We start from the raw sequence: 17,103 nt of genomic DNA, 5'->3' as shown, positions 1-17,103 counted from the left end.
CAAATGGAATCATGAGAGAAACTGAAAGAATTAGTCGCAGACTCCTGGAATTGGCACTGGCTAGGTATATTGATGAAATTTGATAGGTGATTTCCAGGCTAGTAGAATTTTAAGGAAAATACAGATCATTACCCCACTATCTTTTCAACCATAATGAAGTTTTTTTAATTAAAAAAATATATAGGGGGAAGAATATTTATACCTCTTTCACTGGCATCATCTACCAAGATGACCTCAGAGAGCAGATAACGTGGGGAACGATTTATAACACTGTAAACAGTTCTAAGAAGAGTACTCCAAGCTTCATTGTGAAACACAATGACTACACTTGTGTTTGGAAGTTCATCAGGGTAGACCTTTGTCTTGCATCTGGAAAAGAAAGAAGAGAGGCAAGCTTATAAATTCATTTTTCATTCTGATTATTGTAATAAAAATATTCACGATAACTCTTTAGATTTAACTGTCCCTTACTATGGAAATACCTTACGATTATCTAAAATAATTTTCCTTTATGTAAATGTGAGTAATTACTTGGCATTTTGAAAATTAAAGATGCATAATTGTTAGTATTTTATTCTAATTCCTATAGGGAACAAGCAGAATGATTTCCACAAGTCTAAGAAAGCTAAAATAACATTCTGACACTATCAACAGAAGACCACAGTATAACAGGGACATATGAATTCATTTAGCGGATATAATTTTATTCCTTGTTCAGAAAAAAAAAAACTTATTGTATAACTCAAAAAGTCATAAGAACATGAAAAGACATGCTCACAGAGTTCTGAAGCATATAAAGCTGATATTAACTTCTTTTCTAAAATCTAGTCATGTGTTTTCCATTCTGTTTGAGAATGCTATAAACCATGTCTCCTTTGAGGGAAACACTGAGGGGCTAGGATTTACTTTGCAGATTTTCGGTTAGTACTACATAATCAAAAGTGGAGATCAGGAAAAGGAATAGGCTACTAGCACTTCCCAAACTTTGGCATGCACAGGAATTGCCTAGAGATTTCTTATAATACAGATTCAGATTCAGTCAGTCTGGAGTGTACCCCAAGATTACCATTTTTGAAAAAAAGTTTGCTTCCAGGTGATACAAACGCTACCAGTCACACACAGCACACAATAATTTTTTTTTTAATTCTACTTATTTGAGAGAGAGAGAGAGAGGGAAAGAGAGAGTACAGAAGGAGGAGAGGCAGAGGGGGAGGGACAAGCAGGCTCCCAGCTGAGCAGGAAGCCCAGTGTAGGACTGGATCCCAGAACCCTGGGATCATGATCTGAGGCAAACACAGATGCTTAGACCAACTGAGCCACCCAGGTGCCCCCAGACCACACCATAATTCTCATCACTTTTAGAACTTGCTGTTCTGAGAAAAAAAAAAAATTTAAATTTTGCTTATAAATCCAAAGAAGCACAAATTTTATTTTTCGAGAAATCAATCTAAAAAGGTACATTTGGATAAATAGTATGTGTAGTGCTCTAGGTGATCACCCTCACTTTAACATGTAGCTGGTCCTCATCCCCCATCAACGTGTCAACATTCATGTAATTATAAAATTTTAGAAAAAAAAAATCTCTGGGTATCTGGAGCAGGAGCAGAGTTTATTCACCTTAGGTTATAGTTTCATGGGAAATATTCTAAAGAGCTGGAGAATTAAAATCGTCCCCAAAATAAAATGAACTAGATACTTCCTGCCACTCATGAATGATCTCATACACGACACAAAATAAGCATTGTTAAAATTAGCCTTCCTCACAGGCAAGTGAAAAAAAAAATCAATAAAATGTGGGACATAATGGTATATAATTAAACAAATACTGATTGTATGACTTTTGAGATGTTAATCATCCTTTAAAACAGTCTGAAATTTCATCTACTCAGTGAAGTCTTCTGTAGTGTAGCCAGATAAGAAGGAACTATACCTGAACTATGACATTTTCTCTGCGTATATTTATTTGAAAAGCATTCATTAATGATCCACCCTATAGAATATATCGTGTATACAGAAAAGTCAAAATGTAGTGGGGAAAAAGTACTTTGATTCATAGTCATCTTTTCCCATTCTGGTGGCAAGATTCCAATGTTTTCTATATGCCTCATCAGCACGTGACTTGGGCATCGCAGTACCTTCTCACTAAATGAACTCAGAAAGCCATCTTGGTAAATTAAAAAATGTCCTCACCATGATCTTCCTCAAACCTCCATTCTTCTGCCCAACAAAATAGCAAGCTGAGCAAACAGTGTGTTAAAGACCATCATGCTCAGCATCAATAAAGAAGTAAAACTGGAAAATCAGGCTGAAAGCAGTCCAACAGTCCACAAAGGTTGGTTTAACCCAAGGACAGCAGTCTCTAATGGCTACCCAGTATCACTTGAAAAAAAAAAATTCAAGTTAAATTTTTTGGTATGTTATATACGCATGGACATTGTACGTTTTGTATTCTAAATGCCAATAAAGAAAAAATGAATGAGATATTTAGATGAACCTTTTAAAATACCAAACTAAAAGCAGATATTCAAATCCAGCTACATAAAGTATTTCTTTTTTTTAAAATTAAATTTATTTATTTTCAGCATAACAGTAATCAGTATTTTTTCACCACACCCAGTGCTCCATGCAATCCATGTCCTCTATAATACCCACCACCTGATACCCCAATCTCCCACCGCCCCCCGCCACTTCAAACCCCCTCAGATTGTTTTTCAGAGTCCATAGTCTCTCATGATTCACCTCCCCTTCCAATTTCCCCCAACATAAAATATTTCTATCCTGCTTTGTTTTTGTGGTTGAAAAAATCTAATCACAAATGTTAATTTTATATTCAATGTATGTGACAAAGTTATAATGAACTAATTTACTATTAATGCAACTATTATGTTTAGAAAAATTTTCTATGTCATTATTTAATGTAGCATATGAATAAAATGTGGCTAATATTTTAATTAATTCTTCCTCTTCTTCCTACATAAATAATTATTTAGCAATGAAAACTTTGTATGGTAATAAAATAATTTCTAGAATAATTCTTAAGCTATACAAATTAATTATTTTCAATGTCAGTTTGTCCTGTTATCTCAAGCGGCTCCTGAACAGGAGTTATTTCCATGGTTTCTAATGGGGTTGTGATACACTGTTCTATTACCATTTTCTGTATTTCATCACATCTATTTTTGACCTATTGTAAGATACATGGTCATTTTAAGTGTTGCTAGGAGAGAAAAAAAAAGTCAAATAAACCATAGCATATGTTTTCTTATCACTAGAATCCATTTAATACCTAAATAGAGCTTATAGAACAAGCTTTTAAAATTACTTGGACATAGATTTCTATCAATATTGTCATGCTTGCTTATGAATCAGTCACACCAGCTTTTTGTTACTTTGAAGTTTCTTTCATCTTTTCTAAGGGGCTTTCTCCAGCTTTATGTTGCACTGCTTAACATATTAGAGGCATACATTAAATACATATCTCAATAACAAAATATAAAACACCTTCATCTACTTGTGGGTATCTTCCTTGGAACTAAAAAGTTGCTTTTCAAATTTTAAGGTGCAAAGAAATTACATGGGCATCTTGATAAAATGCAGATTCTGCTTTAGTAAATTTGGGGTGGGCCCAAGACACTGCATTTTTTTTAAGGAGGCACAAAGGGAGAGAGAGAGAATCTTAAGCGGTCTCCACGCCCAGTGTGGTGCCCAACAGGGCTCCACCTCACAACCCTGAGATCATGAATGAGAAATCAAGAATGAGATGTTTAAGCAACTTAGCCACTGAGGCAAGGCACCCCAAGATTCTGCATTTCTAATGAGATCCCTGGTGATACTGTCGCCTGGTTGACATGATAAGAAAAAAAGCTATATTAACAAGAAAATACAGAGTTGTGGTCATTGCTCCGACAATAAATATTTGCTTTGTCTTATGAAATTTAATACTTGTCACCATTTCCTTGCCTTTCTTTTCACACAATAACTTTTGTTCTAATACTGAATCAACTACAGCTTTTCTGAAGGAATGTTGAATGACAATTAAACTCTGCACCTGTGGTTTAAACACGGGTTAATAACTTAGGTGAAGCATGACTATGTGAACAGTCATGACCACATTTATACAAGCTTGAGAAATCGTTCTTTGTAACAACTGTTAGCTCGTTGACAATGGTCGTAACTAACCACTGCTCCTCATCCTGATTTCAGACACAGAAAACTAAAAGGGTGCATTTTACAACAGGTGAATAGAACAATTTTTTGTTTAGCCAAGAGAAAGTATATACAAGGCTATTTAGTTTTAGTTTAGTTTAGGGTTTTGTTTTGTTTTGTTTTGAAAGAACTTTAGGTGTCTAAGCTGTCAGTTTCAACTCACTGCTTTTTCAAGACATAATTAAAAACAAAACAAAAACAAGAGACCTAAATGATGGAAGGAGGTATGTATTTAAATGGATTGGACCTCTCTAATAACCTCTTCTCCTGATACACGGCAAACAACTTCTTTGTGATACTGTAAGAATTATTTCACCACTGGCCATCTCAGCTTTTACATCTTTTACATAAGATTAAAGTAGGTAACTTGAAATGTGTAGGAGACATTGCTTGGGCTACACTGCAGAAGTAAGCTCAGAATCTCCAAATGGGGGACTTGGAAACAGCTGTCAAAGTTAACTAATTAAAATCTTCATTTTACAGAATGCAAGTCTCAAGTCACAGAACTGGTTCAGTATTCTGCATAATAAAGTAATAATAATATATTTTATTCTTTAATAATATTAGTTAACAGTAAAGATTTATGCTCCACATTATATGCTACATCAAATGTTTTAAGTGGTATTATTGGTGTCTGGAATATTACTAAAAAACATCTGAACTTAAAAACTATGCTTTAATCTTATACGCAAACATGTATCTTTAAAACAGAGAATCCCCTAGAATCATTTGATTAAAACAAAGCACAGAGAACAGCTTTCATTGAAATTATGTGCATATAGACCAAATGCTCTTTTAGCAATCTGTGAAGATATTAGTTTTCTTTTATGTAATAATCTAAATGGAATTGGCAAAAGTTGACATTACTGTGGGAACACAATGTATATGTAATTAACTATGGGAGTAAAAGTGGCAGACTGCAATAGCAATTTTCATCAGTTTGAAAGGACTATCTGATGCCCACTACTCAAATTAAGTTCCTGAAATCTGGTATTCTAGTAAAATCACTCTTTTATTATAGCAGCATTTCATATTTACACTATATTATGATATGCTAAATCTGTAATACTTGAAGGGAAGTGAAAGTTTATTTCTTTTTTAATTCTGTAATAATATATCTATGGCTTTTAAACTTGGTCGCACATTGGACTAATCCCATGAGCTGGAAAAAAATACTGATGCATGGGTCTCAACCACAGAGATTCTGATTTAGGTGTCCAGGGTGTGGCCAGATGCAATGGGATTTCAAAAAAATATATATCCCTTGGGGATCTCAATATGCAGCCAAAGCTGAAAAAGTTTGTCTAGAATTATTTATCAGAAACACTGATTTTATTTATTTTTTAAATATTTTATTTATTTATTTGACAGAGAGAGAGAGAGAGATCACAAGTAGGGAGAGAAGCAGGCAGAAAGAGAGCAGGAAGCAGGATCCCTGCTGAGCAGAGAGCCCGATGCGGGGCTCGATCCCAGGACCCTGAGATCATGACCTGAGCCGAAGGCAGAGGCTTAACCCACTGAGCCACCCAGGTGCCTAGAAACACTGATTTTAAATATGCGCACGTGTGTGTATGTGTGTGTGTCTGTGTATACACATCAGTGTAGATATAACCTTTTTGCTCGCATCAACATTTTAAAATAAGATGCTTAAGGTTAATACAACTCTTTTTTGCAGTTATATCAGAGGAAATTAATAAAGCCCTTTTTCCTGTAATTGTCAGCACTGGAGTCAGAAAGTCTTGTCCGCTCCATTTATAATCTTTTCTAGCATCTGAATATACACTAATGTTGGCCCAGTCTTCTGTGTATCAGCTGTTGATTTATAAATATATGAGAAATAAATCTAGCTGCTCTTATTTAGAGAGTGTATGGGGATAGAATCGTTATTTCCAATGTCTGGAACATGGAAAAACGGTGAGACAGCATACCTATTTACCATCTTTCCCCTTGGCTATGCATACATTATAGGAACATAGACTGTTACAATTTGATTTTATCCTTTCAAAACCATATTGATGTTTTCAGGTAAGTTACTGCACACAATATGCCACATCAAAGAAAGAAAAATTGACTATAAGATGAGAATGTGAAATCACAAAGGATCCGTAATTAGACAGTGGTTTAGTTAGACACAATCCATTTAGGACTACAAAGGCTGTCAACATCGTAGTTTGCATGACTTGTTGAATTGCTGCTCAGTGAGTCAGTGGTTACCTTTTACTGCCTCAATCAAGAAGATTAATAATAGTAATTAAAAATAAAGACTTACAATACAAGTCCTCTATATACTTCTTATTTTTAACAGCTATGGGAATTGCCTTGAACCTTGCAGAATTATGTGTGGTTTCTTTGTTTCCCAATCATTAAAATTCATATTCACAGAGGGAATTTTCATCTTTTGCCAATGCATCCATGCAAAGAAAACTTGGGCAACAGCAAAGTGATTCTTTCATAATAACTGAACAGCTTGGGGCCTCAAGTAAAATGAAGCACTTAATTTTGCATGGGTTACTATATGTTGATTTATATTAATATTGTGTTCAGCCTTCCAAGAGTGAGTTACTACAAGTCATAATTATTGACTAATGTTTTTAAAGTTTCCATGTCCCAAGCACCTTTGTGTTAATATCCAGTTGGACACTGTACACATTCTTGGCCTATTTGCTATCAGATCCACTCCTTGAACCTTCTGTTCTCTTTTTAAGTGTTGGGATGGGTGGAATAGTAAGGTTACTGGGAAAGAAGCATTTCCAAAATCCCTTGCTTGTTGGCTTCTGTTTGAAATACATCACTGGGATCTCAGGTGGGAGACTGCCATGCTGTAGGAAACATGAACAGAAAGCCAGGGGATTTCTTTCTACATCCCCCACTAATCTCAGAGAAGACCACTCAGCCCCCTTCCTTAGCCTTGTACCTGATGAATGCCTCAATCTTTCTGAACATACTATGCTTTTTTACAACATAGCTATCTAATTCAATAGATTAGGGGATTCTTCAAAAGAAGAAGGAAGGTTAATATTGTTTATCTCTGCCTTTCCAGAATTTAGTATTCTGGATATCACAAAATACATTTCTATATCGCAGTACTTTTACAGAAAACAAATGAAATTATAAAGGGATTAGGTGAATATAATTTATTATGCTATTTTTATGCTACGAAGCACCATATAGAATATTACAGATAAAGTCTCGTAATTATTTGAGTCAGCTTTTTGCTGCCAATAGGACTCTGACAATTGCCTTGTTCTAATAACTTGTCTTTTGTCCTTAGTTCTTGTGGCCAATCTGCTACTTGATTCCTAACTTCGGTATAGTTCAATAACACATCTGGTGTCTAGACTATTGTGGCTTAAGAACTAGTTTACTCATTTGTCCAGTGTAGTGGTGTAGAATACAGGTCCTGCCTCTTTCTCTTTTAGTGCTTCTAAATCATTTATTGCCCTAATCTTGAATTTCTCTGGCTGCCAGTAAATCTTCCTGCTTACTTACCTTCATCTCTTCTTATTATTTTCTGCTGGAAATCTCAGAGGGCCCTGTTCTGCCTTCCTGATGAGATCTCTGCTTCTTGTCTGCTCTTGAATATCCACGAGCTCACTATCTAGCAACTTGTGTTCCCTTCTACTAACCCACTACTTGCTTTACCCTGTGGGTTTGTCCAATTATCAAATATTGCATTCCTTAGCCAGAGTGAGGCCATTTCCTCTATCAGTCAAGTCCTGATTTAAGAAACATCATAATAAAACAACAGTACTAACTGATGAACATTTCTTAAACTCTTAATTATGTAGCAGACATTGTACTATATGCTTTATTCTCATTTTGACCCTGAGAACTGAAACCTTGTGCAACCAAATACGTTACCTATCAGAACTATGACAAGGCTATAAACTCATAAATAGCTTTGCTGCATGCCTCAAGAACTTTCAGGAAATAAATTGTTTCCACCAATAAAATACTCAGACTATGCCCTTCTATGGAAAATAAGTTGCTCAGCTGTCTTCTCAGGATGAAAAATAACTTGACTAGACAAACTGTTTGCTTATCAATTGACTTTGAGACTCTTCATTATGTCCAGCAATCCTAAACTATTACATCACATCCTTGACTGATCTTAGAAAGATTCCAGCACTAACAGACCAGTCTTAAACCAAGGAAGTCCAGATCCCCAGTCTCTATAAATGTCTACCTTCACCTCCTCCATGCAAGACTACTAGCACCCTGCCCCTGTGGTGGTTATTCTAGGGGCCTTTTATGGAGTCAGCAATTGATAATCCTTATAATATTCCTTATGAACTAGTTATATTGTTACTCCCATCTGGTGATGATTAAGTCAAGAACCTACTATTCAGATTAGTTAAGTACAACAGTCTCCCCTTACCTGTGGAAGATACCTTCCCTGACCCTTCCAGTGGATGCCTGAAGACATGGCAACTCTGCACCCTTTATATGCTGTTTTTCCTATACATGTATACCCATGATGAAGTTTAATTCATAAATTAGGCACAGTAAGAAATTAACAATAACTAATAATAAAATTAGACAGTTGTAACCATATACTGTAATAAAAGTTATGTAAATACAGTCTCTTTCTCTCAAAATATCTTACTGTATCACCCTTCTTGTGATAATGTGAGATGATAAAATGCCTATATGAAGAGATCAAATGGGGGGATGACAAAGGTACCAAGACCTAGTGTTAGTGTTAGGCTACAACTGGCCTTCTAATGATAGGACAGAGGGAGGAATATTTGCTTTGGTATTTAAAGTCAGCCTCAGGTGGGCAAAGCTCAACTACAAACTCCTGCAACTTCCTTCTAAGTGATGAAACTGGATTTCAAACATTGGAACTCTTGACTATTCTTTTACTATAGGGTATCCTTAGCAAGAAACTGCCTTTGATCTGGAGAATTCTGAGATAAGGCACCAAGGGAAACAGGTTTGGGCCTGAAGGTATGTATTCCCAGGAAACAAAGGAAATCATTAACCACTTAAACACAAGCCTTTGTTTCACTCCAGGATATTGGAGCTTGAAGTAGAAAACACTAAAGGAAGAAGTAAAAAGGGACTAGGGAGAAGAGATAGCAAGTAAAATGATGAGAAGTTCAAGAGTCCAGTGGACTTTCCTCAGTGATGTGATACACTTTATTTATTTATATACTTTTTAAAAGGTTTTTATTTTTATTTTTATTTTTTTATTTTTATTTTTTTTTTTATTTTTTTTTTAATTTTTTATTTTTTATAAACATATATTTTTATCCCCAGGGGTACAGGTCTGTGAATCACCAGGTTTACACACTTCACAGCACTCACCAAATCACATACCCTCCCCAATGTCCATAATCCTACCCCCTTCTCCCAAACCCCCTCCCCCCGGCAACCCTCAGTTTGTTGTGAGATTAAGAGTCACTTATGGTTTGTCTTCCTCCCAAAAGGTTTTTATTTTTAATTTGATTATTATTATTATTTTTTTTAATTTAGAGAGAGAGGGAGGGAGAGAGAATCCTAGGTAGACTCCCTGCTGAGCAGGCCCTGGACTTCCACAGATTATTCTTTTGGAGTATAAACTAACCTGATTTTGACCTTAACAGATTAGATACACTCAGTTGACATCTGGTTTATATGAAGAAAACCAAAAAACTTTGTAGATCTAATTTCTACCAAATAAATGGCAATCGTACACTCCTGTGGGAGTTACTTCTATAAAGCTAATAGTCTTTTTTTTTTTTAAGGGCATAAATGTGATTATTCTACAAATAAATTTTATATCCTTTCTATTGTAAAGAATTCTCCTGAATTTTGGTAATGAACTGTAATTTAACTCTCTGCTAAAAGTAAAAAGAATATATTTGAGTAAGTGCTATGTGTAGTCTTTGTGATTCTGGAACATGAATTTATCAGGCCTTTCTGTGGCCTCTCAATATAACTCCTTCATACTACTGAAAGTATTTTAACAATGAAAACAAGTCAATGTTATTGAGTATGATAAATACAATCAAAGTGACTTTACAACAAAATTATTTACTATTGCCATTCATAGGTTTAAGTTCTTACAATTGTAAGTGAAAATGATACTAATTTTTATGTCAGGGGGCTTGGATCTGACTGAACCAAGCTTTGCTTGGGCCATCATTTATGTCAAGTTAACTGACCACACTGAACTCACATTTTTCACTTCTGTGAGATAATGAAACCACCATCCACACAGGTTCAAAGCCAGAAACTTTGAGGTTGATACAGCCACCAAATCCTGATGATTGTTCCCATAGCTTCATTATGCTTTCCTGAAAATATGCCCTTTCCATAGACTATCACCTCTCCTTTTAGTTAATGCCTGGGGTCAATATGGTACAATTTTGGAATATTCTTGATTCCCAAAGTATATCTTTCTTAATCCCGACCAAAATGTAGATCCAAAAACCACTCTTTTCTTCAAATGTTTCTCATACCTCTTCGTTGCCTAATGCCAAAATATAAAGGCTCCTCTAGATCTGGCTCAGCCTACTTAGTTACTTTCTCCTCTCACTATGGCATTTAACTCTTAGCAATACTGAACATCTCAGTGTTCCTTCAGGAAACAAATCTTTCTCATGCCTTTATCTCTCTCTATCTCTAGAATTCCTTGTATTTGAAACACCTTCTTCACTGAAGAAATCACACATACTGTTCAAGGTGTCACTCGTCATGTTTCATGTTTTCTCCAGAGATATTCAATTGTTCATTGTCTTAAGATACCAGTATATTTTATATATTTATTTTTCATTCCTTCTCATATACTAAGTTAATAGATAATTCAACTTATTGAGGAAATGGAGTCATTTTGAATGTATGGAAAATTCTCCCTCTCATGTTGTAGCTACTGTAAAGACCTGAAAGTTTCCCTGAAAGGATCCCTTTCATCTTAGTATTCTTCTTACAAGACTTTTTAGCTATAGAATTATTTGAATATAAAAAGTACTTACTCATCAAATACATGAGAATTTATATATACTAAACAATACACTGGTTGTAAATCATACATTCTTGAGGAAAGATGGAATTACAGAGAATGAAAGAAATTTTTAGTTGATCAAGCAAAGCTCTAAATCCAGAGTGAATTGTGACAGATGATGTTTCAGAGTAAAAGTCTGTCAAGAACAGCCAGGTGTTGGCAAGGGATAAAAGCATCACCATGGGAGGCCTAGCAACAAGCAAAATGAAGATATACCAACAGAGGAATTGGTGATATTTACAGGACTTAGTATCAGATAATAGGGACAAAATTAATGGATGGATTCAGAAATAGAAGACTTCAGTCCCTGAAAGGTCAGAGAAAGTAAAGAATTCACTCATGAAGAAACTGGGGTTCTGTTTTCTTAGATCAAGGATATTCATACACAAGTACAAAAACACACTCAGTTCATGGAGCAGGGTATAACATGGGAACTAGATTTTAGAATCAAAATGGTAACTGAAAGAGATACATAGGATTAGGAAAGATGTAACTAGAATCAGGGCCACAACCAGCCTATCATAACCATTGTATAATTAGAAAAATATGCTCCTTCTGGACAGTGGAGTCCTGCTACCAAAGACTTAAACGCAAATAAGGCCTTTGTGCCCAGAAAAAGGCATTCCTTCCAGCCCCTTGCCAAGGTGCATAGCATCATAAACAGAGTTATCCACTCACCCTTCTAGCTGGTTGTCTTTGTACAGTGCACACAATGGGCAACTCTAAAGAATGCCCTAAGCCTCGAAATTCTGGAATTATCCTATGAAGACAATTAGCTCTGTTTCCGGAGGCACAGCTGCATCTTTAGATTAAGAATTTTGAATAGAATGAATGTGGGGAAAAATTTGGGAGGCAAATGTATTTTATTTGAATAGGGTCAATGTGAAGTGTCTACATGTTCATAGTCAAGCATGCAGGCTTTGTGATAAATTTTTTTGCTTTGGCTCGGACAATGTTTTCATTCACTTCTAGGTTTGTTTACTATAAAGGACTATATAACTAAATATTCATCTATATCTGTATCTATAAATATATATGTATATAAATCAACATAAGTTACACTTAATAATATTCAAAGAAATTGAATATCATGGATTTCTAACATTATAGAAATGCTTCAGGGAACTATATTTTGTTTCCTCACATAGAATTCAAATACTCTACATTATATATATTCACAAAACTATTTAAATTCATGAATAGAACAAAATTAAGATCAAAGTCCCATGTGTGAAATAAATGATGAAATTAAAGCATAGAAATCAAATTCCATTACCTACTAAAATGTAAGTGTAAAAATATCAAATAATAATTGCAAGGTTTAATTTCTACTAAATTAAGTACCAATTAAAAGACTGTATGCATCATGAATTTTTCTTCTTGTATGTTTTTCCTGGTTTTAAATAAGAAATAATTTTTTTTTTCTTCACATTATTTGTCATTGAGTACAGCCGTTGTTATTAAAGACAACATCAGGAATACCATCTTTCAGGAAGGGAGATTTGTCTGATGTTTCCACATCATCAGACTCAGGCTCAGGTAACCATTTTGGATAATGTTGTGTCAATCTTAGTGTACCATCACACAAAGCACAGCGTGTGGCAATGTGCCATTATTAATGGAAACAATGATCACTTGAATAGGGTGGTATCTGCCAGGTTTTTCTAATTACAGTATTTTTCTCATTACAATAAATGATTTGTGAGAAGATAACTTAAGATTTTGTACATTTTTTTCGGTTTTTTTAAATCAATGTTTCACCCATTACACTACCTATTGATGATTATTGCCTTTAATATATATCTGTGCATGCAATTCTTTATACATATGAAAATATATTTTTGTGGTAAATTTCTAAAAGAAGAATTGCTGATTCAAAGGTAAATGCCTATACAATTTTAATAGATATTAACAAATGTCTTTTATTGTATGTGCATGATAATTGCAGTTAGTATTCCCTTCACCGGGTTATAGAGAGATCGTTTTGTTTTGTTTTCAATTTAGAAAGCTGGTTGATATGGGACTTAATTCTTTTGTAGGGTGTGCAACATGGATCTAATTATTTCCTTTTCCAAATGACTAAATAGTTGTTTCAGCCTTACTTATTAGCACTAGGACAGTGACTTCAGATGTCACTTTTATCATATATTAAATTACTCTTTTATTTATCTGTATGTTTTCCATTTCATTCCAACTTGTCTGTGTACCCACACCCCACTATCACATTATTCTACTTTTATTTTAAAAAGATTTATTTATTTATTTGAGAAAGAGAGAAAAAGGTGGAGGGGGCAAGGGGCAGAGGGAGAGAATCTTCAAGCTGACTCCCTGCGAGCCCAAGGCAGGGCTTGATCTCAAGACCCATTAGATCAGTACCTGAGAAGAGGCCAAGAGCCAGATTCTTTTTTTTTTTAAAGATTTTATTTATTTATTTGACAGAGAGAGAGAGAGATCACAAGTAGGCAGAGAGTCAGGCAGAGAGAGAGAGAGAGAGAAGCAGGCTCCCCGCTGAGCAAAGAGCCTGATGCGGGGCTCGATCCCAGGACACTGAGATCATGACCTGAGCCGAAGGCAGAGGCTTAATCCACTGAGCCACCCAGGCACCCCTGAGAGCCAAATTCTTAACCCACTGAGCCATTCAGGAGCCCCCACACTTTTTTTTTTTTTTTTTAAATTATAGAGCTTTATACTATGTTCAATATCTGGTAAGACAAGTTCTCAGTTCTCTTATGTAGCTTTTTTCTTTTGCTTACCTAGTTATTCTGGCATGTTTATGCCCCCCTGTGAGGCCCACTATCTATCTTATTTTAATGCATTTCAAAGTATCAGTGCACTCTCCCTCCCTAAATTTTGCAGCATGTTTATTAACTAGAGTTTGAATTTTATTCCGCTTTTTTCTTTTAATGTAAAATTAAAGTTCAATGAAGTACACAAATGTTAATTTGATAAATGCATGCACTTGTATAACCTAAACTCCAATCAAATTATGAAACATTATAACAGTAGAAAACCTTCTTCATTAACAAGTTTTCCCCCTCCAAATCAACCACTTAACTACCTTTTTTAATCATATAATTATTCTGCCATGCTACTGTATAGTATATAAGACATTTCATTCTCTCTACACACACACACACACACACACACACACACACACAATTAAAAAACAATGCAAACTCTTTTTACTTAAAAAAAATGTGAAAAACAACCTTACTAAAGCATTTTCTAAACTATAATGAATAACTGAAGTCAAAGCAGTCTGAATATCAACTCCTCCCTTTCCATCATTTACACCTCATAAATGCCCTGAGCCTCAACTGTTATTGCTGAATGTAACATAAAATACCATGCTTCAGTGACTGCAAGCAATATCGAAATGTCAAATATATCTGTTCTTAATTTCAGTGTAATGTTAGTTAAGAGCAGCCATTACTATTGAAGAACAAGAACCCTGGGTGATAAATACTTTTACCTGTAATAAGATAATTCCCAAATGATTTATTAAAAAATGAAGTAATGAATTCTAGCAAAGTACACCAGCTATTCATCTACAATTACATAGTGAAGAGAAATAGTGAATATAATGACTGCCAAATAGATTTGGTATCCATCCAGCAAACGCTGCATGTTGTTAATATCTCTTCCATTGAGCTATCTTAAAAAATGGTATGTATTTACTTAATTCATTATTAGAAGATTCTGGATCTGTATTTGATTTTAAAAGGACTTAAGAAAAAATAAATTGTGTATCGGTATAATTGTTTTCTCTTTTAAAGATTTAAGACTATCTGATTAAATACATAAAGATGAATTGTTTTATATGCTAAAGAAATTCTAGATATTATCTTTTGATTTAAAAAAAAATAGAAATCAACTACTTAAACCAACAATTTCTCCTCTGCAAATGTAATGTCTGGACCAGACCTAAAAAATAAAAAAAAAAAGAAAAGAAAAATCTTAATATGATCTTCTTAATCAACATGCTGTTCTCCTTTGTCTTTATATCCTCTGGAATGAAATGGAAACAAAAATAAATAAATAAAACAAGCAAAACAAAGAAAACCTGTTTGCCTCTCTTCTGTTCACACAGCTCCATAGCTCCTACCACTTCAATGATGCACCCATACTAATCCGACCCATTCCATGTACTCACACTTGCAGAATAAGTACCTGCTTCAAGAGACAACATATGCACATCAACTCTTCTTCCTAATTTCTTTTCCTGAGAGATATTTATGTTGAGTAGACTTAGCTTCTGTTTCCTCATTGCAACCCCAATTTCATTAGTTTCTAAATGGCTTAGCCTCCTGGTACCAGAATTAGAATTTACTCCCTGGGACAGTTCACCCAATTTCCTTTCTGGAGAACTATACCCATAGAGACATCCAGCACCATGATGTAGGCAGGACAGGAAGAAGTTGGCAAAAGAGGAGGGGGAAGTGACTGATACAATGTCTGGGCCACAGTAAGGAACCTAAGCCCTTAAGCCATGATTCTCACCATCTTGAGCAATGTTATGTGTATATTTTCTATTTTCCTGGTTTTACATTTATTTAGTATCCACAGAATCATAGATGAGGTAATAACCTTCAATTCTATTGATGAAGAAACTGCATCACAGACGAAAAAAAAACCTAGCAAAGGCTCACAAATACGTGGTGGCTGTGATGTCACCAGAATCTAGGTTTTTGAACTCCCTATAGTGTGACCTTCCCTCTTCAGTGTGTCCAGGGGCTACTGGGGGCACTTTCCCCATGAAACACAAAGACTTTATATATTTCACATTTTGTGAAGCATATTAACAACAGATTAAAAACAAAAGAAAGTGGCCAGGTCAAAGTACATTCAGTGGTTTACTGAAAATCATTTTAGGGATCAATATAATATAAGGGACTCCCCCTCCCATTTCTGTACAGTCTATCTCTGTCTGGTTTTCTTATCTTAAGCCTTCTGTATCTTTCATGAGGTTGGCTGCTTAAATATACATTTTCAGTGAAACAACAGAGTACAGATGAGGAAAAGCAGTGGAGTGTTTCAGAAGTCTTTCTCATTGACAACTAATTTATGTAATTCATTATAGAATTTATTATACCATTCCAAGAATTTAAATTTTATCTAGATTAAATATTTGATTTTATTAAGATGTTCTACATAGGGCTTATAGACTAAATACCCCATACTTTCTTCTCTAGGGGGAATGGGATCAACTTGTAAAATGTACAAAGAGAGCAGGTAGGAACAGAGTAACAGGTAATACGTAGAGAATAGATGGTGAAAAGAAAGGACAAAAATAGTGGCTGCCTCTGAAATGCTAGGAAAAGGCAATCATGCATAGCATTTAAAGTTTTTCCCAATATAGCAAACAAAGTTCAAATTGAGATAGTTATGGAGGAACTGCTAACTATTATAAAGAAATGCTGTGGTGATTCCATCTCTTGGAGGATTATGTAGTTTGGTCTCTTGGGAAAGAGGCTAGGCCACTCACTTTGTACTATACTTCAAATACTAATAAAAAATAAAACAACTGACTTTCTATAGTAAGAGAAAGAGATGTTTTCAGCCAAGGCAAGAACAAACTTCATTTTAATGTCAATCTTCATGTTCTAAAAGAAAATGTTTTCACATCATAAGAAAGGATTTAAGAGTAGAGAGTGAATAGAGTTACTGTCTGCAATCTAATTCCTTTTTCCATGTGTTGCAGGGAGGAATGAGTTATCACTGGAATTTGTTATTAGAAGCTTCAAATAGTGTTTCCTTTCATTCTCCAAGAAGAAATTAATTGCAGTTGTGATTGTCAAATTATTATATGCCCAAGGCTACTCTTCTCTCAGATGTCAGATGGTGCACATGGATGCCAATCTCAGGGAACCAAATCAACCTCAAGCCAAAAGTCAAAGGAAATACCTACT

General features: G+C 34.9%; 1 protein-coding gene across 3 annotated transcripts in view; it reads right to left on the bottom strand.

Moving 5' to 3' along the window:
- The window catches only part of GALNT13 (polypeptide N-acetylgalactosaminyltransferase 13), a 533,010-nt gene that overhangs the window by 200,890 nt on the left and 315,017 nt on the right, over positions 1-17,103 (bottom strand). For all 3 annotated transcript variants that reach the window (XM_059393983.1, XM_059393985.1, XM_059393984.1), the window contains one exon: positions 203-369. In XM_059393983.1, coding sequence (XP_059249966.1) covers positions 203-369 — 167 coding nt within the window. The remainder of the gene's footprint in view (positions 1-202; positions 370-17,103) is intronic.

The sequence above is a fragment of the Mustela nigripes genome, chromosome 3 (genome assembly GCF_022355385.1).
Source record: "Mustela nigripes isolate SB6536 chromosome 3, MUSNIG.SB6536, whole genome shotgun sequence".
Lineage (NCBI taxonomy): Eukaryota > Metazoa > Chordata > Mammalia > Carnivora > Mustelidae > Mustela > Mustela nigripes.
This window is presented reverse-complemented; position numbering and strand designations above follow the sequence as displayed.